General features: G+C 42.3%; 2 protein-coding genes across 2 annotated transcripts in view; one reads left to right on the top strand and one right to left on the bottom strand.

Annotated features, from left to right (window-relative positions):
* Positions 1-13,432, top strand: part of vars1 (valyl-tRNA synthetase 1) — a 33,666-nt gene extending 20,234 nt beyond the window's left edge. The window contains exons 19-29 of the mRNA XM_080748610.1: positions 13-83; positions 1,992-2,117; positions 2,593-2,697; positions 3,613-3,760; positions 4,251-4,378; positions 6,207-6,362; positions 7,966-8,190; positions 8,848-8,959; positions 10,663-10,838; positions 11,520-11,669; positions 13,254-13,432. Coding sequence (XP_080604736.1) covers positions 13-83; positions 1,992-2,117; positions 2,593-2,697; positions 3,613-3,760; positions 4,251-4,378; positions 6,207-6,362; positions 7,966-8,190; positions 8,848-8,959; positions 10,663-10,838; positions 11,520-11,669; positions 13,254-13,322 — 1,466 coding nt within the window. The 3' untranslated portion in view covers positions 13,323-13,432. The remainder of the gene's footprint in view (positions 1-12; positions 84-1,991; positions 2,118-2,592; positions 2,698-3,612; positions 3,761-4,250; positions 4,379-6,206; positions 6,363-7,965; positions 8,191-8,847; positions 8,960-10,662; positions 10,839-11,519; positions 11,670-13,253) is intronic.
* A 1,282-nt stretch (positions 13,433-14,714) lies between these two features.
* Positions 14,715-25,890, bottom strand: part of abhd16a (abhydrolase domain containing 16A, phospholipase) — a 47,451-nt gene continuing 36,275 nt past the window's right edge. The window contains exons 16-20 of the mRNA XM_080747215.1: positions 21,288-21,350; positions 20,254-20,330; positions 18,348-18,446; positions 17,801-17,847; positions 14,715-15,352 (exon numbers count right to left, since the gene is read on the bottom strand). Coding sequence (XP_080603341.1) covers positions 15,269-15,352; positions 17,801-17,847; positions 18,348-18,446; positions 20,254-20,330; positions 21,288-21,350 — 370 coding nt within the window. The 3' untranslated portion in view covers positions 14,715-15,268. The remainder of the gene's footprint in view (positions 15,353-17,800; positions 17,848-18,347; positions 18,447-20,253; positions 20,331-21,287; positions 21,351-25,890) is intronic.

Here is a 25,890-nt window from a genome sequence, read left to right as displayed (position 1 = left end):
CTGTGTTTTCAGATGAAGATGTGTTGGACACTTGGTTCTCCTCTGGGATTTTCCCTTTCTCCATCTTCGGCTGGCCCAATGAGGTATGAAATCATGACGGCTAACAGTAGGTGCATGATATCACATGTTGACAACTATGTGCACGTAGGGCTGGTCCCAAAGCTATTATTAGGGTTCAGATATTTAGTGGTGTTAACATACTGACCCTCGAAGCTTTGTTTTATTTATTTCTGGGATTTCTTTTCTGTAGGTGCAAGAAAACTTGTTGGCTGCCTTTGCCAATGCCACCTCTCTACTTTTTGTGATTTTTGTCATCTTTCTACCATCTTTCCTCTTTCTAAAGTGCCCCAAATGGCTTTGAACTTTTCAATGCAATTGGTAAAACCAGAGACAGACGGATGCTTTTAAAAAGTCCATAAAACTACACTGTCTGTATAGTACTTTTCTTCTCTCTTCCTCATCTTTGCTCTTTTTAAATTGCCCTATTGATTACATTGAACTTTTCATGGGTACAAACGGCAGTGCACTCACAAACTATCCAATACTGCCAGTGTTATTTTTATATTGTGTGGAGGTTGCCTACCACCAATGCCTAGACACACCCCTGCACATCTATTCTCTAATACTATGCAGAGGTGGCTGCACATTTCAGTGACCATGCCTGGGTCACAATTTGGATAAAAATGATCAAAGGGAGGGAGGGAGGCAATGACATGTTTAAACAATATTATGTAATAGGTGTCCCTGCGTCATCTAAACTGAGAACAAAAAGAAAGGAAACATATTAATAATTAATTATATCTTCCCTTTAATAATACCAAATTGTATTGTGTTTTATATCGTTGATTCGTCACCATTTTTGGAGGGACGCTACCCACACGTTTGGCTGTGTTGCTCATCCTTAATTATGCCAAATGGTATTGTGTTTGATCTGGCATTCGTGGAATGAGCAACACAACCAAACGTGTGGGTAGCGCCCCTCCAAAAATGGTCAAAATGGCCTGGCAGACCTGCAATACTGTTCTTTTGGTGTTTTCCTGTGTTGCTCATTCCACGAATGCCAGATCCTTACAAACTGTACCTTGTTGTAAAGGTGACACATCAACGATAACATGATATATGATAGAGATATCAAACGCAATACCATTCGGCATAATTAAAGGGGGGAAATAATGGACAGATTGTTAGCAAATTTTGCATTGCAAGCCATTTTGGCAAAAAATTGGTCGGCGCTACCCAAACGTTTGGCTGTGTAGCTCATGCCTCGAATGCCCGATGCTTACAAGCTGTACCTCCTTGTAAAGTTGACGAATCAACGATAAAAATGATATAAAACACAATACAATTTGGTATTATTAAAGGGGAGATATAATTAATTATTAATATGTTTCCTTTCTTTTTGTGCTGAGTTTATGTATCACCTAAGGGGTGATATGATACATTTCTACTATGACTTCTGAATGTCCCCCAGGGATTAATGAAGGTTCATCATACCTTATCATAAATGGGACTACAGGATCTTAAATGGCTGTGTAAAGGCCTGGTCCAATGGTGCTTTTACAGAATGGGCTATTATACCATCATTTGATACTGTTATAAGTTACATTTTCAATATAAACATCATCATAATACAGACATATGTAATTGCAAAAGGAAATTAAACCCCATATATAACCGGACATTTCTTAATAACGTTGTTAATATGCAACATTTTATATCTGTATTTTGTTGTATTTCCATTCTGTTAATGTCTTTGCTTGGCATCTGGAATGGTTTCAATTGTGCCTTTATGAGCCTTTTGGGATTTAAAAATCCCACATGCAATTCCAATTAATTAGTTTATTTGTCTTAATAACTTGTTTTCACATTCTTTTAACATGCAAATGAACCAAGGCATAAGTTCACAACACCACCTTTCCTTTGTTTTCTCTGTGGTGCATTCGTGTTTTTAAATATTCAGTATGTGCTTAATGTGTTTGTATTGTCATTAGACGCAGGACCTGAACGTCTTCTACCCCGGTACCCTGCTGGAGACGGGTCACGACATCCTGTTCTTCTGGGTGGCGCGCATGGTCATGATGGGCCTGAAACTCACTGGCAAGCTGCCCTTCAGAGAGGTGGGAACCACCTGCTGTCACCAATATGGAAGATAACGCCACCTTATTTTGGCATTAAAGAAAAGAATGACATACCGAACAGTCCTGCGGGTGCAATTATGTTCTTTAAGTAGAGTGGGCAGCTGTGCAAAGCTGGACACCTGTGGTAATTAGTGCTAGCTAGCGTGATTAATCTATAGGGGGGAAAATACACACGTACTGTAGCCTTCTTAAAGACCACAACAGCATACACAGTGATTTGGAGTCTCTTTCCCAGCAGTGCTGTGTGTGTGTTCCATTTAAAGTTGGGCCAAGATTCCCAGGTGTGTTCATCAACAGAAGCAGGCAAGTGTAATGAGTACAATAGAGGTGGAAAGCTGGCTCCACCGCGATACGATTAAACATTCGAGATACAATAATGTCTGACACCACACAACGCGCATAACACAACTGAGCCTCCAGTATGTGCTGCTAATGGTTGCTTTCATGTTACCAGGTGTATCTGCACGCTGTGGTGAGGGACGCCCATGGGAGGAAGATGAGCAAATCCCTAGGGAACGTCATCGACCCTCTGGATGTTATCACCGGGATCTCCCTGGAGGTAAGGAGTCCCCTCCACCCCTACTGTGAGTTCACTCTCGCTCTGGTCTCTCTTGGCGTGGTTGAATGGTGCACGTGGCTCCCTGGAGGCCCAAAGCTTTATGTAAGCTGTAGCACCTTTCCCTGCTGCAGGCAAAGTTTTTATTGAGCCCATCAATCTCCCATTGGTTGGCCGCTAGGCCACGAGGAGGAGGAGGAGGAGGAGGAGGAGGCAGGTTTGCCCCCTCTGAGGGCTCAGAGGAGGGACACAGTATTAAAGCTGCCCCTCCCCCCCACCCACCTGCCCTGCCTCAGGTTCACTGTGATTAACTTGTTCTTACAAAGAGCCGTGTCTGCTTTCCCGTCCAATTAAAACATCAAAAGTCGGTTCCTATAAGGATGAAACGGGACGTTAACTGGGACAAACTCGGCTCCTCTGGGCTTTTCATTGACAATCAATTCCTCCTCCTCCTCCAGTCTCTTTTTGTTTTCCTTCTCTGTGCAGGGCGTATGAATAGATTGTCTCTTTATTGCATTGTAGAGTCACTGTCTATTGTGTTCCACCGTGTGCCATTGTATTCAATAGACATCATTGTGTTGTTGCTAATTGAGTGTCGATTTGTTCTGCACCAATGTCACTGTGACAATTTCTGCCAGGTGAGTAAAGTGATTTGGATTAACCTTCCCCCTCCCCTTCCCGGTCCCCTTACATCCTCCTCTCCTCTGTTCCCTCACATCTATCTCCCTCCCTCTTGTCAACATGTCTCTCCCCATCCTCCTTCCATCCCTCTCTCATTCCCCCCACCCCCTCCATCCATCCATCCTTTTCCTTGGCCTCTTTCTCTCCCTCTCTTCCATTTTCCTCTCGCATTATAAACATCCCTCCTTGCTCCTTTTATCCCTTTCCTTCGCTCCCTCCATCTCTCTCTGTCTCCAGGGTCTCTACGCCCAGTTAGCAGAGAGTAACTTGGATCCAGTAGAAATAGAGAAGGCCAAACAGGGTCAGAAGTCCGACTACCCCAGTGGAATTCCGGAGTGTGGCACCGATGCCCTGCGTTTCGCCCTGTGCGCCTACACGAGCCAAGGTGAAACTCATTTATCACACACAGACATCCTCCCCCTGTTGGCTAAACAGCCTTGGCACAAACCCACCCGCATCTTAGGCTTGACCTCGCACAGTAGCTTAAAATGACTTGGCAGTTAGTCAGCAACAACCTGGCACTATTAAAGGAAAGTCACGATAACACTGTGGTGCTTTGCATTATTAAATAGGCTGCCTTTTATACAAGAGAAGTGCTTAATTGATGCAGAAACCCTGCAGTATTTGTTTGTTTTTTAGGCAAACTATATGGAAAGATGAGAGGAAGACTGGCAGTGGGAAAGTGAAATTGCACAGTTTAGGTGAGAGACAGATAGAAAGCTTTGCCAGGACCTGAACCTAGACCAGGAAAATAGGCACATTCACAGCCAAAAGGCACTAAACCATCCCCAGGTAAACAGTATTGTACTCAGAAATACTAACAATGTGTCAAAGAGATGAATATTTTACTGTTTCCGCCTCTCTCCGTCTCCCAGGCAGGGACATCAACTTGGATGTCAACCGTATCCTGGGCTACCGTCACTTCTGCAACAAACTCTGGAACGCTGTCAAGTTTGCCATGAAGACACTGGGAGACAACTTTGTGCCTTCAGAAGAAGCCCAGGTGAGGCTGCCTTAAAGACAGAGAACCACGGAGACAAGTAAACTTTTTCTGTGTTAATATTAATCTTATGAAACTGGGTTTCCTAGGTTTGCTTAGCCCATATACTCTTGTCAAATAAGATTTATTGGGGAATCATAGGCACATATTTAAAGTTTTCACATTGTGTAACATGTATGCTAACATAAACCCAATATACCTTTAAGGGAGTTTTATCTTGCTTCCTCCCACTCTGTAAGACCGAAGCTCAATTTAGACTACATCACACGTCATGCAACAGAGTGTAAATTAGGAATAAGGCCTCTAGATTGAGGGCTACCCAGGACAGAGTTCTACACACTAGAGATGCGCAGATCGCCTCTGATATCACCCAAATCCACGTGTACACACATATTATTTATATAATATACAGATTTGCACCTGCTTGGACATAATGGATCACTGGAGACACCATTCTTAAAAGAATGGTTGGAATGTTCCCATGCTGTGAAGTTACTCGTGGAGCACAGTTTCTCAAAGTTAAAACATTGTAGCCTACTATTCCAATTAAATTACAAAGACATTATTTATGAGTTTGCTGCAAGGAAAGCCAGGAGGATATTTTTTGTTGCATTCATTATTCTGCTGCTCATATGTGGTAACATCTAGATTCATGTCAATAATAGGGTAGGCAAATTCAGAGATGGGGTGACTGCTCTTTTGTTTATGTCCAGCAGTTTGCTCTGTATGCAAACTATTTGTATAATAATTGTGTCGCCTATCAACAGTGCAGTGTACGGTAGTTTAACTTTTGGATTTTATCTTTTTATTATGTTATTTTTTTGTCTGTTTGCAAGTGGCTGAGGGGGAACGGTATTTCATGTTTCTTTATGTAAGTACATAGGGAAATAGATTTTGATTCTGCCTGATAAACTAACAAAAATACCACGCCACGGTGCCTCGCACTGCCGCCTTCTCACAGGGCCTCGCAAATCTCCCAGATGGCTCTGACTGCAGGGTTCACGGAAAAAACTGCTATCCGCGCATTTCTACTCTGCAGACATTATCTGAATATCCTGTCAGCACTGAGATTTCCAGATACGGCGAGCCTAAACCATAGCCGTGGGAGTGTTAGCACTAATAGTGTGCAAGTTAGACTCAGGACATCCATCTAACCTAAAAAAAAAAAATCAATGTACACCTTCAATTGGGGAACCACGTGGGTAATATGAGCCCACAGACTGATAATTAAATGGTGATATAAAATGCAATAAAGTCTTTTCATTAGGCCCATCTTTTTTTGTCCATAAGCGCCAGCTGTACTCATTCTGCGGCTGTGTTAAACTTGCAAACCCATCTGTTGCACTGCAAATAAACATTAATGTCACCCTCAGACTAGAGTCCTATACACTACCATGTCCAAATAAACATTAGTGTTATCACCCTCAGACTAGAGTCCTATACATGACCATGTGCACGTTTGGCTTTTACAGGAGGCTAGTGGGTCTGCTTGTGAAATCTTGCAAACTGCTGGACTGATTAGCACTAAATGTAGGCCACAGTAGTACCTCCACTAATGTTTATGTTGTGGCTCTGCAGGAGTCTAGCAGTGTGCGTGTGTCTGTCTGTCTGTCTAGAACTAATCTTTCAAACCGCTGGACCTATCAGGGCCAAATGTCTTGTGCACTTATGTTTTAATGACGTCATATTGGAGTCCCGAGCTCCATATGATTAGATTTTTCTTCTTCAACTGTGATTGTAGCTGTGTCTTTGGGCTGATGTGTGTTAAACCTTCTCTCTTCTTCTACCTCCACCACCACCACCACCACACCCCATCCATCCCTGCTGTCAGCTGTGTGGAGAGGAGAGCGTGACGGACCGGTGGATCCTCTCCCGGCTGTGTGCGGCCGTGTCTCTGTGCGGCGCGGGCTTCCGGGCCTACGACTTCCCCGCCATCACCACGGCCATCTACAACTTCTGGCTGTACGAGCTCTGTGACGTCTACCTGGTGAGAGACGCTCTGTTAACCACATCAACCTTTTCTCAGAATAGGCGGGATTTGCAGAACATAGCTCGTGGATATTTCATCAGAGATTTGGTGTAGAGCAGGGGTCTTCAACGTTTTCAGGCCAAGGACCCCTTAGTTGAGAGAGAGATGAAGCAGGGACCCCCACCTTTTCATAGATTCCATATAGTTTAATCGTTTCACAGCACAATCATCAGTGTTCTTTGGATTCATGTTAATGTGTATTTTCAGACATTTAACCACTTACGTTGATATTTTGTAAACTTGACCTTTCACTATGTACTTGGTCTGCTCTTTTTGGAGCTGTGTGAAGCACAGGCTCCCTATACGTGGCTGTGTGGGTCTGTCTGTCTGTCTGTCTGTGTGTGTGTCTGTGTGTATGTAGCCTGAACTTCCTAAACTTCGGCACGCTACTAGTCCCACAGTTTTGCCACCACACACTCGCGCCATATGTCAAATCGACCGGCTTACTCGGGAATCGTGGGCTAGTAACTTGCTAAGAGAAAGGTTCAATAGTTTAATTGATATTAATTTATTAGTGAATTAATTTTCCCCATTGACTTATAATGGGAATCGCAAAAACTCACATTCAATTATTTGTCTCTCGCAAACCATAGGGGCTAGAGTTTCAAGACTTGGAGAGGAGGTTCATAATGATTTCAAGGATTAAATAAAAAATAATTGTGTCATTTGGCCGCATGGTGGCGCCATAACACCCCACTTTACGTTTTGGCCTGTAACTCTTGAACCGTAGGTCGGAAAATTAAAAATATTTTTTCCCTGGATTCCTTGGGTCATGACGCATCTCCCCATATAGGCCACGCCCATTTGCGCCATGATAGATTTTCCGCCATCTTGAATTTTCTCCAAAACACACTTTTTGCTCCTTTTCCTACATATTTTCTTCAAATGTCACAAAAATCGGTACACATGATCCACACACACACACACACACACACACACACACACACACACAGCTCCACTTCACACGGGTGTGATTTTTTACCTCTACACCAAACCTATTTGCCGAAAATAGCCGATCTACAAGCTCTCAACGCCTCGCAGCTAGTACTGTAGATCTGCTATTTTTGGCTAAAGTTCTCCTCGGAATAGGGATGCGAGGGTTCAAGTTGTTCATTTAAAAGAATTATCCTATCACACAAGGATTTGGCGGCCCCCCTGTAGTAACTCTAAAGACCCCCTAGGGGTCCCGGACACCCTGTTGAAGACCCCTGGTGTAGGGGGAGAAAATCTGGGGGACCCTGGTTAACAAAGTATACAATGTTTTTTTTTCTTTTTATATATAATCTGCTTTTGCTTCCTTACATTTTGAATAATGTATGAGTTTTCTTAGTGAAGAAGAGGTGCATGATTGAACGGCCCTGTAGTGTTTTGAGTGTACACATTACACCCTCCTCATGACCGGCCTTTTCACTGATTGCCTCTGCTCCCATTCCTCACTCGTTTTTCCTCTCCTCTCTCCTTTCCACCTCTTCTGTTTTTCTCTCCTTTCTACCTCTTGTCTGTGTTCTCTCCTGGGTTGTCTCCTCCCTTATCCTCTCCTCTCTCTCCCTCCTCTCTCCAGGAGAGTGTGAAGCCAGTGTTCAGCAAGGCAGAGGAGGACGGAGCCTGCCCGAGGCAGGCCCTGGTGTGCAGACAGACCCTCTACACCTGCCTGGAGGTGGGCCTGCGCCTCCTCGCTCCCATCATGCCCTTCGTCTCCGAGGAGCTCTTCCAGAGGTTACCCCGGCGACGACCCCAGGACAACCCCCCTAGCATCCACGTCACGTCCTACCCCGACACGGAGGAGGTGAGAGACAGACAGGCGTGAAAAGGAACGCTGGGGAAGCACTCTCTCAAATGCAAAGGAATGACATAGCGTTTTGCACAGCCAAGATGCAGTTTGATATACAGCATACATCAGCAGGTTGTCTCTGTGTGAGTTAGGTAAAAGATTTAGGTGAGAATATATTGTTGCTAGCGGGCAGAAACCTCTTATCTCCATATTTTAACTTCATGTTTTTTCGTTAATTAATGCCCTACTTAGTAATTATTGTCACACAAAAATAGCCGATCTGCTTCTTTTAGTTTTTTTGGCTATTTTTTTATTTGAATTCTGAAAAGTAACAGTTTTGTACATATTACGTTTCCACCCGACAGAGACGATATCCTATGCACAAAATACATTATTATTACATACAAAAATAAAATATCTTATTGTGTTGATACTGCATGCAGAGCCTTGATGAGTTCATTGAGTGTAGCTAATTAAAATGGACCAACTGGATAGATACCTCAACGATCAATATCAGTTAGTGAATTCATCCGTCTCAAATCTTCATGGCCCAGTTTTAAAGATGCTACTGTTTCTATTTGGGTATTCTGAGGGTTGCTGTGTTTCCATAGTGGAAGGTGGTTTCCCTGCATGTGTGTGAGTGCTTTACATTGTGTGTGTGTGTGTACATAGTTCTGCTGGCAGAGTGACGAGGTGGACCGTCCCATGGAGTTTGTGATGACCGTGGTCAAGGCCATTCGAAAACTCAGGGCAGACTACAACCTGACCAAGACACGAGCTGACTGTAAGATTACGCACGCACGCACACACACACCATTAATGTGACAGCAGGTACTCAAAGGCATAAGACCTGTGCTGTAATTGCTCACCTGCAAGAGGTTGTGGTTTAAACAGACCATGGCTGGGGTGGTGGATGTCCCTGATTATACTTTCGGCCTTAGCCACAACGTTTCTCATGTATGGCCAGGATGGGAGGAAGCTCACCTCCCACTATCCGCTGCACTGCGCCTTCTGTTCAGCGGCGGTGCAGTTCCCAAACCAGGCGGTGGAGCCGCTCATCAGAACGCTCTCAATGGTGCTGGGGTAAAAGGCCTTGAGGATGCGGGGGCTCACACATAATTTCTTTAAGCGTCGTAGACAGTAGAGGCCTTGTGTCTTTTTCACCACCTGTGAGGTGTGTGTGGCCCACTTGAGGTCCAGACCTGTTCCACTGCCACGCCATCGATGTAAATCCGTGTGTCCTCTCTCTCCTGCTTCTTAATGTCCACAATCAGCTCTTTGGTGTTGCTGACGTTAAGAGCAAGGTTATTTTCCTGGCACCACGGCTCTATAGGCCGTCTCGTCGTTGTTTTCGATATGGCCCATCACTGTAGTATCATCTGCATACTTAATGATGACGTTTGATCTGTCTGTGGCTGTACAGTCATGTGTGTACTGTGTACAGTGCAGACAGGACATTCAGCAGTCCAGGGTTAAAATCAAGACAAAGCAATACAGATTGGAAAACATGAAAACAAGTTAGCGTCTTAGTATCAGTGTTAAAGTTTAAGAACTCCTAAGAAGGTCATGACAAAGTGCTTTTGTCCAGAGTGATTATCTCTCCTGCTGGCTTCTTGCTCCAGGACCATGACGCGAGCAGGAAAGATTAGCACCGGCTCCTCTTAAGCCAGTCGCTACCTCTCATCCAAGAGCCACCTTCCAGCAAGAACCATCAGTCTATCAAGACCAATTCCTCGCGCCACTGAAGCACTTTCTTCCCTGTGGCAGTGAGGCTCACAAACAAGTCCACTACTCACTACTGACAGATCTCTGGGATTGGAAATCTCCCTTCCACCCACCCACAAAAATACAATGCTTTACTTCACTGTGTTGTGTTGTGCCCATTCCTGTGAGATGTGCAGACCTTCTCTGTATTCCCCTCAAAATATGGCCAGTGAAGAACATCATCTTCAGGCTTTAATAAGCCAATTATCCCTTACTTGAGCATCTATAGTAGTCTTAATGAGCACATTGTGTCTATGCCTGTCATATGAAATGTGCTGCATAAATAAATCTGACTTGACTAATGGAGGCAGCTGGCATGTTAATACAGTAATTTTGAATACTTCATGACACTTTGGTAATAGTTAAATTAGAGAAGTGTAAGTATTTTTTGGAAACATTATTCTAAATGGTCTAACTTTAGATTGAATATGATTTAATACCAGGTCCCGTAATGACCACTTAGGCAACTTGAACATTATACTACTACCCTCTGAGTGTACTCTATACAACAGTGCAATAATTAATTGCAAAATGTATGCTACTATCCTCTGTATACACTTGTGCAATAACAATTATTGATATACCTAAGGCTATGTTTCTATACCAGCCTCTACATCTGGTGTGCATTGTATATTGCGTGTCTTAAAGTAACATGTAGCTCTTACACACGAAACCCTCTCTAACTGTTCCCCTCTCTCTGTGTTCCATTGGTTCCTGTGGCAGGTTATCTCCAGTGTGTAGACGGTGAGACGGCGTCCCTGGTGCAGACGTACAGTCTGCAGATCCAGACCCTGTCCTACTCGCAGGCTGTCGTCCCCTTGACGGGAGCCCAGGCCGTCCCAGAGGGCTGCGCCGTGGCCATCGCCTCAGACAGATGCACCGTCAACCTCATGCTCAAGGTGAGGGCCAGCAATCTGCCTTGACCACTTGTTCGTGGGGAGTTTGTGTGACACAGTTGGCCAACTTTATGCTCTCAACACCGCATCTTTGGACACTGTCGTCCACTTCAGATCTGGTCAATATTATGGCTATTTGAAAATGTTTTCACCCCATCTGTCTGTCTGTTAGCAGGAGTTCTCAAGCAGTTATGAAGGGATTAGCATAAAACATTGTGTAAATGTTGGTTCTGGTCCAAGGAAGAAATGATTAACCTTTCATGGCATTTGGCAGAATGGAGGGGGGCATGGCCTTGTCACAGAAATGCATACAACATCTGCACAGATTTAAAGCCCCAGTATAATATATATTTTTGGATTCATGGGATCAAAAGATAACTCAGGAAAAATGGATCCAATTTTTTCATAGTCAACCTCCAGAGGCCACTGAATGTCGCTACCTCGTGTAGGATTATGTATCATGGTGTTATATTGGCCAAAAGGGGATGTGGCACTAGCACTGTATAGATAAACTCACACCTTGGTGGAAGTCTGTTCTCTGCCGAGGACATTACTTTATTATTTCATACGGTATGTGTTGCCTCCTTCCACTTTTACAGTGCTAAGACAACTGTTTTTTAGAACGCCGGTTAACAACCGCCCGGCCTCTGTTCCACTCCCTCATTTCACCGGTTATTTCTCCAGGGTCTCATTGACGTGGAGAAGGAGTTATCTAAACTGACCGCCAAGAAAGGTGACCTGGAGAAGCAAATGGACAAGCTGACAGAGAAGAGGGCCAAGAGTGACTATAAGGAGAAGGTACCCATCAAAGTCCAGGAGCAGGATGCCGAGAAGGTACGACTCACCTTTTAACGTATTAGACCAGGGGTCTTCAAAGTTTTCAGGCCAAGGACCCCTTAGTTGAGAGAGAGATGAAGCAGGGACCCCCACAACCTGTTTATAGATTCCATTTTGTTACATGTATTTTGGAATCATGTCAATTTGTGTTCTCAGATATTTAACCACTTGAACGGTCAATACTTAAAAAAAACTTGACCTTTCGCACTGTACTTAGTCTGCTCTTTTTCCTCTACACCAGAGCACTTTGCAGAAAATAGCAGAGCGCGAGTCGTTGTGAGCTTGTAGATCTGCTATTTTTGACTGTTAAGTTTTCAGAATATGGACGCTATAGGGGTTCAAGTGGTTAATGTGAAAAAGGATTCCATCACACAAAGATTTGGAGGACCCCCTGTTGAAGACCCCTGTATTAGACATGGGGACACTACCTGAGAGGGCATCAGATTGTTGACATTCTCACACCTCAATTGTAAAATATATAATTTCTTCTGGACTACGTAGTCACCAGTAAGACTCCCTAATCGGGAGATAAGCGACCGTCACGTCGCATACACAAACTTTAGAAGGCAATCGTGGGCCAATCAGGAGGGAATATGGGAAATGGGATGGGACAGATCCATGTTGATGACATGACTTTAGAGATACTGTGTACCGCTTTGCGTGATTTTATGCCAAAATCTGTAGGAGCATTGTCCAACATGTGTTTTGCAAAAAACAGCCTGATGGTGGCGTTAGAAGTAAAGAGGGCCATGTGAGAAATCAGGGGCGGAGGTTGTGATTTGCCATTCAAGGAGTGTGCGCGCGCAAACTTTGGCACTGATGGGGACAACGATGGCAGAGATAAGAGTAGGGGCAAAAGTGTGATGTGACAGACGGACAGACAGCCGGTGGAGCTTTTCATAGTAACTAAATTGTCACCCCCCAAAAAAACGTAAAAAGGAATATGCAGCTGCATTTTCCAAGTCCCTTTTCTATGTAGTATATTTTATGTGATGTGGAGGTTTGTGTGAACTTGGGCCACAGACATGCATTGGTAATCTGCATATGAACACGTATTCAAAGAATTACATCCGATTTGTATATTCAGTTGCGTGCGGGTGTCACTCACCGAAAATAGCACAAATATAAATTGTTGTTTTCGGTGGATGTTTGATAATTATATACAAAGAATCCGGTTTAATGTACAAGCTGATATTTGGAAATCTTTTAGATATTTTTAAAATTATATAAGCAACAATAAAAATAAACTAAAGCTTACATTTTTTTTTTTTTTTTTTAGATTTGTTTTGGGGATTTTATGCCTTTATTTGATAGGAAAGTAGACTGACAGGAAATTTGGGGAGAGATGGGGAGTGACATAAGGCAAAGGTCGTCCTAATCGGGAATCGAACCAGTGACGCCGTCAGGCATCAATGCCTAAGTGGTATGTGCCTGGACCAGTAGGCCAGTGGGCGCCCCTAAAGCTTTCATTTAATTGGTTGTGGGGCCGGTAAAGAACCTGGATATTGGATAGGGGGCACTGGCCCCAAAAGGTTTGAGAAACACTGCTATAGATAATTGATTTCCTCTTTTGCCCCACAGATGCGACAGAGCCAAGTAGAACTGGAAAAGGTGAACGAAGTCATAGAAAACTTTAAGAAGATGATGTAACCTCAGCCAAAGTCTTTGTTGTGTCCCATCGGTTTTGTCTGTCTATTACTTTCATAATTGTTGAATAAATGTCATAATTGGTGAATAAAAGCTCCTACCTATATATTGGACCCTAGTCTCATGTCAATTATTCTGCATTGTTTCTGAAATAAATCTTGTATACTTATCTTGCTTCTCCAAGGTTGTGATCCTACATTTGTCAGGCAGTCAGTGATGAAAACACAACTTTAATTGTGCTTGGCTTCTCTGCAGTGGTGGAAGACTTACTCAAGTAACCAATACAAAAGAATTGGAGTAAGAATAAAAGTATTATCAAACTTAACCCATTTATATGTTTTATGTTTGTCTAATGTTTTGGAAAGTTAATAAAATCTAAGTGAAAAAACCATTTAGACAGGAACCCTATACATAACTATACCTTTCAATCCTGGAACCCGTTTTGGGGTTATGTACAGTATATAGCAACACTTGAATAAAATGTGTTTGAATAAAGGATTTAGAATCTGCCTCAGGTCTAAGCCTGGGTTAAGTAAGGGTAAAAGTATTGAATATTCCAGTAAAGTAAAATGATCTCAGTTGTACTTAAGTATTGAGTATTGAATATTCCAGTAAAGTAAAATGATCTTAGTTGTACTTAAGTCAGTGTTGAGAAAGTTCACTTAAAACTTGAACTAAAGTTCATGGTTCCCCCAAATGAACTTACCATATTTTTTTTATACTTTTGGCTATTGAAATGTATTTAGACGTTGCTGCAAGCTATTTGTCAAAATTATGTGCCCAGTCTTCCTGCACCCTTATTTTGAAGCAGAATTTTCGAACCGTCGCGCACATCCTGCATGTTTCCACGCTGATCTACAAGCTCACGTCTCGTGGATGCAACGCATTGTGAGCTTGCAGATCAGCTATTTTAGGCATGCAACACACGTCATACAACGAAGTATACTCAGGCTTTACTCGGGAGACGAGGCGGAGACTCTCACAGACACAGAGCTTCAAGTGAAGAGAAGCAACCAGCTGCAGACAGCAGCGCTCACATATCAACGTTCGCGAGGTCTGAATGCAAAGAAAGATGAGAGGACAGACGACTGCGGACCGCCACGCGAACGGGCCGACGAGCGCAGTTTCATGGACCTCAGAATGAACGCGTTCATCAAGTAGAAACAAAGACCGTTCAGGTTCACTCAAAATATGAATGTGTTCATGAACGATCGTTCATTGAACGCGTTCGGGTACAACACTGACTTAAGTACAGTACTTGAGTAAATATACTAGTTACTTTACATCTACAAGATATCCCTTATAATACCATGAACAAATCAAACTAAGCGAATGTCACCATCTCTAAATGCTGCAAACATGCAATTAAGTCAAGTCGACTTCCTGTCCCTCCCAACAATTTATTCAGCATATTTAATGACAGTTAAGAGCATCATTGTATGATACAGATTGTTCATAAAGATCCACAGGAAAGAAAATAATTGGGGGAGGTAAGCTTATTTAAAATGCATTGGCTACATTTGTAAAATAATAAATTAGTGTAGATTTCTCCAGACTCGACCCAATTTAAGCACATTTTAAGAACCGTACCCTTGTCTTGTATGACTTCGTTTTTTACAAATGCAGCCAAAACAAAAAAATAATGTAAGGAGTGATGGGTTGTGCATTTACTTGGAAACCCATCCATTTTTTTTGTCCATCTTGGTAGAAAGAGGCATAAAACACTTTAAGAACAACTGTACATTAACCTCATGAAAAAAAAAAAAGTCTCTATACATGTCTAACGTTTCGAGGCAAGTAGGCTGGGATGCTACCGTGCGAACAGTCGGCATAACAATGGAAACGTGCCTCGGACCGTTTGCAGAGCGCCGTCACAGTAATGGAATCACACCATGCCTGGGAACGTGCTCCAACTGCACAACATCTTTGGCTCCACTCACATGGGTTCCTCACAGCCTCCATGGCGTGTGGAACTCAGAGAAGGGGAGAGGAGTGCAGTGTGTGGTGTCAAAGTTCCTCATGTACTTCCGTGCCTGAAAGGGAGAAAAATAGTGTTGCCGTCAGGCAGAAAACTCATCTCAACTTTTTGTTTTTTTCATAAATTAATGCCCTAGACTACTAGCATAGAAGAGTGTCCACACAAAAGTTGTGAAAATGGCAAATTAAAAGCTCACAATGTCACAAAAGTAACAGTTTTGGACATGCAAGGTTTCCACCCGACAGCAACGATTGATAACACACATGTAAATTGTTGCTGTTGTGTGGAAAGAAACCTTGTACAGTATGTCCAAAACTGTACATTTTCATTAAAACCAATGTAATTATGAGACATTTTCAACCTAGGACCCCTACTTGGGCCATTTTATAGGCAAAATAAAAATTTGAAAATGGCTGATCACAAGCTCACCCTACTGCCACTCTGAGCATGGTATGGAATGACAAACGCCTTACTACTTAAACTCAACATGGTACTGCATTTGCCTGGTTAATAAACCAGACTATCACACACTTCGTTTTGGGAAGAGAGTCTAGAATTTCGGGGAGAGATTCTTTTTCTGGGGGGCGGGCTAAAGCCTATTGACGTAATGTTAGGGGCGGTTTAAAAAAATGTCAAGGTGACTTGCTCTTAATTGCTCCCTTTGAACTTCAAAGGGGTTGTAAACCGCAGTAATTGATTGAGCCATACAAGTGTCAATAGCTTGTTAGTGTTCTCTCTAATCAATGAAACATCAAAGACAACTACCTATTTGATGCCTGTCATAGAGGGGAGGGGGAAATGTTTTTGTGTCCACACAGCCTACAGCCCTGATTGGCTAACCCTTTCTGGTGGCTGGTGGAAATGGATTTTTGTGAGGCTCCAGACCACACTACACCACGGGGTGGTGTTGTGCGGTCTGGTTTATTAACCAGGCTAGTACTGCATGGCCTGAAAGATCCTACAGGAATTTTCAGTCCAGACCCCAAAGTTATTAGTGCAATTTAAAAAAAATCCAGGTACTGTGCATATATACTAATACTGTATAGACACACACAGCTCTCTCCCCGTGTTCCCTGCCTTATGTATTACTAAACCTATTATTGATCAGATCGGGACTTCAGTATGCATGTAATCTTGGTTCTAAATACTTTTGCATTCATCATGTGTACCCAGTAAAGAATCTAATAAACTCCTACTCCCTGCACACCCAGGACCGAGTGGCCACACACAGCTCCAAATTGGTGGTCAGGTTCACTGACAAGACAACAGCGAATAAGTAAATCGTACATGACGTAACAATAAAATAAAAACTTGAACCTTGAAGTGCCACAGAGAGAGGTGCAGTTATGTGGCGCTTTATTGGATCACTCCAATAATTATATATCCGTCCACTGCAGAGCGGAGGCATATCATTATGGCTAAACGCCATAATGATGAACAGTCGCTTTAGTTGTGAGTGATCCAATCGCTAACAACATAACCGTGGTTACCTAGTACATAACCATCGTTTTCGCAAGTGACTTTGTGACAGGGGAAAGGGAGAGAAAGATGAGTGTGGGTTGAAAGAAAAGCACAAGGAGCTTTCATTGTGTAAAGCAACTGTTCCATCCATGCCATTGAACCTCTCCCACGTCATCAGCGTTTACATGGGATTTGAATGAAGAGCAAAATTCAACAGGCATCGGCCAGCAAAGGGGGGAGGGGAAGCGCGGCCCGGATTGATGGCTCTCCTCTTGTTTGATGTTAAACGACTTCAATAAGGCAAGCTCTGCGAAAACATATTATACCAGTCCTGAGAGCACAGGTGAACTGGTTGCCATGGAGACCGCAAAAATAAGTGTTCCTCGCCGGTAATGATCTCTGAAAAGCAGTGATTTCAGAGCGGCAGAAGGCAACGAGCACAGGAGGAGGAGGATGTGGAGGAGGAGCAGGTGAGCCGCATTTAAAACGGCAAAGTGGAGTGGGGTTACAGTAGAAATCAAGCTTTATCTATTGGGTGAACAGATGGACGATGAATATGTAAAATGCCTGCTTTTGGAAAGATGAGCAACAACAATTTTTCCTTACATCTAAAGTGCTTCTCCTTTCATGTCCAAAATGACAGTAAATCAATGTAAGAGTGCGGTGCTTCTCAAACTTTTTAATTTCAAGGACCCCGATAACTCAAGAGTGAACAAATGGAACCAAATGGTCCCGTAGACTCTCCTGACTTACAGACCAGTAAGAGTCCCCTTGGAATCCCCTCAAGGAACCCAGAGGGTCCCTGGACCCCACTTTGAGAACCACTGCAATAGTGTACGTCTTCATACCGCATGCACCAAACGCAGGGAAGAAAATCATATACAGTTGTTGCAGTTTTCTCACATACACAGTATAGCTAAATAAATAAATGAAATGGTAAGACAACAAAAAAGGGGGGCTGCCTTTTCTATTTCCGTGAAGATGAATGTTGCTGTGGAGATGCGATGAATCGCAGGAAAAGAGGATCATTAAAATGTCTCACCAAGAAAAGAGCCAACTGACGCCTTCCCTCTAATGTCATATCTTCACCTGGCAAAATGACAAGAGACAGACAGACACAGAGAGTCAGACAGACAAGTAACACCAAACACAGTGAGAAGAATTCTATATTTAGCTGCTGGTAGATGCTTCACAAACATATTCTGTGTGATTCTTAAGTGCAATTTATACTACTTTATCATTTATGCTCTGCTGTTTTCGGTGTGTGACACCAGTGCGAAATAAAGTATAAATCAAGTGTTAGATTCCACCATAAGTAAATCACTGAATCACTGTTATATATTGCCATTATTTAAATGACAATATGCTGCAGCATATTGTCATTTAAAAACATTATGAGGCAGACAATAGAAGATGCAAAAAGATAAATTAAATAATTCTGTTCTCCAAATCCTTGAGACTAATCCTCGTGATTAAAGCATAAGCTCATTAGTTTTGTTTTGTCATAATGCAGATTGGTTATGATAAAATACACTTCATTCAGTGCCCAAACTTAAATGTAGCCAATTATTTTCCTGACATGATCTTACCAACGCTCCATGGATAGTAGACATCTCTGTCTGTCTGGTAGGACTGCAGGACGGACACACACCAGTCATCATCCACCTCATAGTTACTGTACACATACGCTGAAGACAGAGGAGAGACACGTTAGTTTAATTTATACTCTATTTATACTATTGCACGAAGGTGTCGCTTGCAGAAAATACGTGATTTTCAATCTAAATGGTATAGTATGTTAATACATTGTATTGTTGCTGACGGACAGAAACCTCCAGACCTTTACTTTTATGAAGGAGAAAAGAAAACAGGGCTAAACGGGTGGAGTTAGCTGGTTTGGCTGTGAGGATCCAATAGAGTTAGGAGGTTTTGGCCGAAGCGCTTTAAACTAGTTTTCATTGGTTCGAAAAAATTTTAACCAACACACAGAGGTGTTCAATAGCACCGATTTAAAACCTGAGAAATGGAGTGGAGTGAGTAGTTTTGTACATACAGTATGAGGTTTCTACCCCGACAGAGAGGAAATATGCTTGAACCGCTGAGGAAGGCCTATGTGACATACGTGTAACTGCCTCATGTGAGCAGACGGCTTTAACTCCCCAAACCCCTGCTATTCCAGATGGTACCGTGGCGTCAACACTAAACATTAGCCCATCAATCCCTGTGCCACGGGATCGATTCCCTCTCTTCGCACTTTTTATTTATCGGCCCGTTTGGTGAGAACCGACTACAGAAGTCGTTAGTAGAATGAGTCGCCGTGCCAACTTTGTGAAGGCAGCAAGAGCAGACTCGAGTTATGTACCGATAGGCACAGAACCGTAAATCTTCGATGTAGATCTTTACATTTTTGCTAAGTGTTTGCCAAAATGTTTTTTTTTTTGCTGAATGTCTGCATATTACCGGAAGCCCAGAAACATGACACCAGGGTTCATGTGGTTACATGCTGCACATGCGGATGCAGGATTCTACATCATGATGTAGTTCTGTAATCAAACTGCAATCCAGCTCAGCTGGGGCTTTGATCATCATATTGACTTTCACTGTTCCTTCCTCTCCTCTTTTCCTTTGGCTGGTTCAGACATGAGTTTCCTTTCATCTAGTGCTCACATGCTAGTGTCATTTGTTTCTCCTAGTTACATATTTGTTTTTTTGTCGCTCTGTCACGTTTTAGCTTCTGTTTCATCATTTGCATAAGTAAGCTGGTATTGCATTGCACACATGTTACTCATCAAAAGGCGACACAGAATATTAACACTTTTATGGGGGAATTTACTGTACATGCCTATGAGTCACACAGTGCTGTTAAGGTTCAAAACAGAGATTTTCCAAATCACCCACATGCATGCTAAGGAAGAATTATATTCTATTTTTATTATGCTTGTTTATATCCACACTATTCAAGATTCACCTATAATACATTATATGACATAGTTTGTAGCTTGTAGAAGCCAAAATGTCGATATACTGTAATTCTGCTTCAGAGCGTTAGCGGCTGCGATGAAAGGTTAGAGCTGCGATGTCACAAGTTTGTAATAAGTTATAAAGGAGTTATAAGGACTTAAGGAGGATTGTATTCAACAACATCAACATACCGTAATATTAAGCACCACATGTTGACAACCTTACTTTCTGGTTAATGAAGTGTCCCTGAGCTGCATTTACATTACTATTTACATTACTAAAGGTTTCACAGCCGCGGCACTTAGAGCCTCTCTAAGCGTCACTCACAAAAGGAAGACAGGTTTTCTGACTGTCGCACGCCAAACATAAAAGATCTGCAAGCCCAGAATGCAAACCAGATGAACACGTTTTGGGTTTATAGATCTGCCCATTTTTCTGCTGCTGTTGTGTTGGGTGCGCCACCGTTGAAGGAACAACTGAACATGTGAAGTTGCCATTTCACTATATGTCTGCTCTGTGCACACAGAGACATACCTTCTTCTATTGGGCTGGAAGCTCCAAGCCACTGTCGGACTGCTCTGATTCCTTCATCTGTCATCACCTTGGGGTACCTGGGCAGAAAATGACATCATCAACCATTATACCCATTAGTGCACTGGTCTGGGGACACCCACAGATCATTAAGGACTTTACAGGTGTTTCACTACCAATCATTTCCCCCAGGTAAATGATTGATAGGAACCAAATGGAACTGTACAAGTCCAAGTAAAAAAGCCATAATAAATATGGACCCATTTTTGGATTTTACAACATAGACTGGGGTCCCAGCGATTAAAAAAAAGAATAAGAAAAACTAATGGGGATCAGTGGCTCCATTAGTGATACTCAAACTCTTAGGAATGTGAGTATTCCAAACACTTCCGGCCCGTGGCACAATTTTGACTGGCCCAACAATCAATCAATCAAATCTTAAGTTATTATCTTATCTTTAGCATAATTACATTACTATTACATGAATAATCATCCAGGATCATCCATGTGCACTCGTTCAGACTCAGAGCAGCATCAAAGCACTGGAAAGTTGATGCAGAGAACAGTCACTTTAACGGTTAAAGTGACAGTTCTCTGCATCAACTTTTCAGACATTTTGGGTTAAAGTTTAACCCAAAATGGCAGGATGCTTTTGCTTCATGCAAATTCAATACCACTATGTTTAATTTGTCAGAAAAACGTGTCAGTTAAGATATATATATAAAGGCAATATAACGGCGCAAATGAAAGGCTGTTAGTTATCAAGTACCATTAATGTTATCATTTTATTAACTGGCCCATTTTTGTAATGTGGCACACAGGTTCAGCTACTGTATTTGAGTTTCCCTGGCATAATGTATGTAAAACTGGTGGTCCTTGAAATGAAAAGGGTTAAGAATCATTGGACTACTGTAGGGCTGGGGCGGTATGGATTTTTAGTTATCGCGGTAATACATCATTGTTCACCGACGGTATGGCGGTATCTCCCCAAGATACAAAGATAGGAGTTTGACATGAGCTGGTTTCTGTGGACAGACCTGAACTGGAGCAGTTTAAGTAGGAGGTCATTTCCTCTGTTGGACATGATGTCTTCTGGACCTCTGCAAAAAGACAATATAAATATGATGTTATATTGTATGTGCTGTACTCCTTCAAAATCAGTAGGTATTATGGGTGAAATAGGACATGCATGGAAATGACAGCGGTCAAAATGCAGTATTTTTTTTCCTTTTTTTTGCACCTATTAAACGTTTTTTTTGGGGATTATCCAACTTTTTCCTTTGTGATGCTGCTGTGGTCCCTGTCAGAGAGGCACCAGCCCTCATCCTTAAATTAGGTTTTACAGTCAACTTTCTCATGTGTGACTTTGTTGTTGATCTCACACACATAATCAGGCCTGGCGTTATGCCCAGGCCTCGAGGGGGCAGGCCTGCCCATCCAGGAATTTGGCCCCCCCAGGGGAAATCAACATCATTATCTCATACTCTCTCTCTGTGTGTGTGTGTGTGTGTGTGTGTGTGTGTGTGTGTGTGTGTGTGTGTGTGTGTGTGTGTGTGTGTGTGTGTGTGTGTGCGCGCGCGCGTGCGCGCACGCGTGCGTGTACTATGTTGCCTGTAAAAACAGAAACCAAGTAGGATGTGTAAATGACGTCAAGCAGCTCTATTAACACTGACATTAACACTCTAATAAAGAGTCCAGGTTTTTTAAGCAAATGAATACTGACCGGTGGATGATGTCAATGTGACAATTCTTCTCACTGTCTCTAATTATCTTTTGTGCTTTGTAAAGTTCAAAGCCATCATTTGGAAAAAGTAGAAAGTGAATAAGGTAAGGAAGTAGACAAAAGTTCAGAGATGGCCATGGAAATAATAACAATAATTACACTTGACTTTTAAAGCAATTTTGGAAAATGGGTTATAAATTGCTCAATCTACGCCTTCCCTCTCTGCTTTCGTACTTACTAACTAATTGATTTGTGCAGGGCTGAGATTCTTTTCACTTCAGATAGTCTACATTTCAAAATCATCCTTCACCCTTAAAGCTATACTGTGTAAGTTGCTCAACCAGTGGTCAGTAGCGGTATAGCAAACCGCGGTCGCGTCTGCTTTTTTCGGCCGTTTTTCGCCGCGGACCGGGCCTTCAGACCACCGCGTGTCAGACCACGAGTCCGTAGAGGTCTCTCGTGTCCCTCTGCGATCAGGCATTGGGGAGTTACATGCTAGACTCCAGTGTAAACAACACTGCTGTTGAAGACACGTATACAGAATGATGCAGATGACGTAATTTTGCCAGGAAAAACAGTGTCCCGGTCACGGCCACAAGAGCTCAGTAGAACACATATAAAGAAAAGGCTTTTGGGGCTGAAATTAACAGAGTGGGTGTTCTAAAACTTTAGCGATTTAATAGTTAGGACAATTTTAAGATTTGTTTTATTAAAAAAGTTACATGGTATAGCTTTAAATTTAATGAATTCTTTCAATGGACCTTTGTTTTATTTGATGGCCCTCCTGCCCTACCATTTGGCCCTAACCCTAACCCTGGCCCTAAAATAATTGACACCACCAAAGGCCAAATGGCCGTGCCCCTAAAACGATGAAATTCTAGGCCTGGTACACGCACAAATATAAAATACTACCCAAAGGATACCACCCTTGCTACTTGGGGCCATGCATGTTGGGAACAAGATGTTCCAATTATATTGACTATACAAACGTTAAGTGAATCTCAGCCAATAATTTAATCCGACAGGTCAGGTTAGCCAATCAGGGATTAATACTGGCTTAGCAGCACAAACACGGCACGATGCTCTGCTATCCATGAAATCAAAGATTTCACACGTTTAAAATATGATTTGTTTTATCTTGTTTTTGTAAAGCACTTTATAAACTTACGTTGGAAAGCACTATAGAAACAGAACAAACAGAAGGCATAAAAAGGAGATAAGCACCAATAAAAGAGAGGCAAGAAGATAAACACAATGAAAATGCCTGAACATGAAGTGATTTCAAAGACGACAGTCTTAGCTGCTAGCCTAGAGCCACAGGCAGGGACGGTGTTCCAAAGCTTTGGTGCCCAGGCAGCAAAAAGCCAATCGGCTTCTGGTAATGAGGCCAGTTTTAGGAACAACCAAGAGAACAGTATTAACACTATTAGGGGGGTGTTTGAATCCGTAAAGTTGGAATATACATAAGATTGAGACACATTGCTAGAAAGGTTCAAATTCTAGCGTGCCTATTCTGGGCGAAGAACACACACACACACACACACCCATATTAATTTTTGGAGCGGTGAAAGCGCTCCCAATAGACAGGTATGTCTGTGGCTGGCTATGTGGCTGGCTATGTCCGTAGCCTGGCAATACCTTGAGTGGCCACACATGTTAAAGGAGGGGCGCTGTTGTGCAGACACACACACACACACACACACACACACACACACACACACACACACACACACACACACACACACACAGTATAGCTGCTCAGATTCACCGCTCCACTTCGAACCGAGGTTTGATTTTTTGTCATATATATTATTGCATCGCATGATTGCAGTACTGCAGTGCCACTGCCTTTGATGTGGTTTAATGGCTGGGCACTGAAAGTGAGTGCAATAACTGCACTCAAAGCCGTGGATCCAAGGGATCCCCAACGTTTCTGGATGCTTCCCAGTGAAACCGTTGTGGAGTCAGAATGAACTGCGGGCCGTAATTTACTCCGCAGGCAAATTAAGAACTCCTCTCCTCCAGATGGGGGAAATGGACGATTAAACATCTTGTCAACCAATTCTAAAAACCACTTGAGGTGATGCCAAGTGTGCCGACAGCAATTATACATGCATTAACGTCTGGGGCGAGCATTGCACTCGTATGTGAGCGAATTCATTCTCAACACTCAAAAGAACACTCTCACTGACCACCAGTGCAGCTTCATCAACTCAATGCCCATTGATCCAGCTGGTGTTTGGAAGGACCTATATTCAGCTATAAGTGGAAGTACTACTACTTAAGCCATTCAGGCCAGGAACACATTTTTGTGTAGTACAATACATGTACAATATGTAGCAACATATTTGTTTTTGTAATTTTTTATTAATATTTGACATTTTTCAGAAAACTTAGGTCAGGCCTAAATAGGACAGTGGTCCTCTTCAGCCTATATTGTGCCAGGGACCAATACCCAGGGCCCCCCCACACCCAATTAAAATGGAGGACAAGTTTCTGCTCTGAAAATGTATGTTTATTCATTATTCTGTTGCTTATATCATTTTGAAAACATCTCATTCAATGCCAAATAACAGATCTTCTGTTAAGCTGAACTGTTAGAATATTGATTCAAACAGTCAGAATTCTAATGGTTAGAATATGATAAATAGAATATGATTAGCCTAATTCCCAGGGAGCACATGAAAAAATCCTCTGATTACTAGAAGAATTGTAATCCAGCCTTAAAACAGGCAAACAACTGCTAAAATCTTGAGTTGAAAACTCTAGTTACGTCTAGTCATTGATCGCAAACAACAATCAAAAGGCGATAATTTGGTACAGGGACCAATTAACTCATTGAATGCCCTTTTCAAGATGGCCGCCAAGTACCAGGATGCCACATTCCTAAATTTCTAGTGCACGGATCAATTTTTAGTGCACGGATCGTTCACGCCCATGCACCATATATGCACCATATGTGTAGTACTTTTTAACAGCTTTCAAACAAAAAAATCTGCTTGGAAATCCGTTCAGGCATTCATGAGATAGAAGCCTTCAAAGTCAGACAAAACAAAAACTGCCACCTTCCTAAATTTCTAGTGCACGGATCAATTTTTAGTGCACGGATCGTGCACGCCCATGCCTAGATCATGCACCATATGTGTAGTACTTTTTAACAGCTTTCAAACAAAAAAATCCGCTTGGAAATCCGTTCAGGCATTCATGAGATACAAGCCTTCAAAGTCAGACAAAACAGCCATTTTTGACATTTTGAAAGATGTGTTTGTTATGGGGCTAAACATGCAATTTCGCAATTGCGATCATGCCTAATACATTTGAGGCATTTTTAGAAATTTTTTTATAAAAAAAAATTTTGAAAAAAAGAAAAAATCTTTTTTTTTTTTTTTCAAAATGGCTTCCAACTCGGGAAACTCGGGCTGTGGCAGCCTGGGAGTACTGTAATAACTCGTGAAACTCGTGCCTTGGCAGTCAATGAGTTAAGAAGCATTGTTATTATTAATTGCTCCACTGTAAAATACAGAAGAACATTATGGACTGCTGCGGCGTTCAAACCCATGTGTAGGCAAATTGCAAGTTATAATCACCCCCGAGGTTATTATGCAATTTTGCCAGTTAAAATGACCCCTGAGGTTATTATGCAATTTTGACAGTTAAAATCACCACAAATGTTATTATCCTTTGCGGAATCCATTGCATTTTGTCAACAAACTATTGAAAATAGTGCATTTTGCCAGGTACTGCGAGGACATTGTCTGGCAGGGATAATGGATCATCATAGGGATGAGCAACCTTGTGACAGCTGAATGAGGAACAAAAGAAAAATATTTCCATAATGCAGCCTGAAAAAAATCTGTTGCGGTTATTTCTTCCCAATTATATGACTCCTGTGATGCAGAAATTGCAGAGAATATCTA

Source organism: Nannobrachium achirus (assembly GCF_963921795.1).
Source record: "Nannobrachium achirus genome assembly, chromosome: 2".
In the NCBI taxonomy this organism is placed as follows: domain Eukaryota; kingdom Metazoa; phylum Chordata; class Actinopteri; order Myctophiformes; family Myctophidae; genus Nannobrachium; species Nannobrachium achirus.
This window is presented reverse-complemented; position numbering and strand designations above follow the sequence as displayed.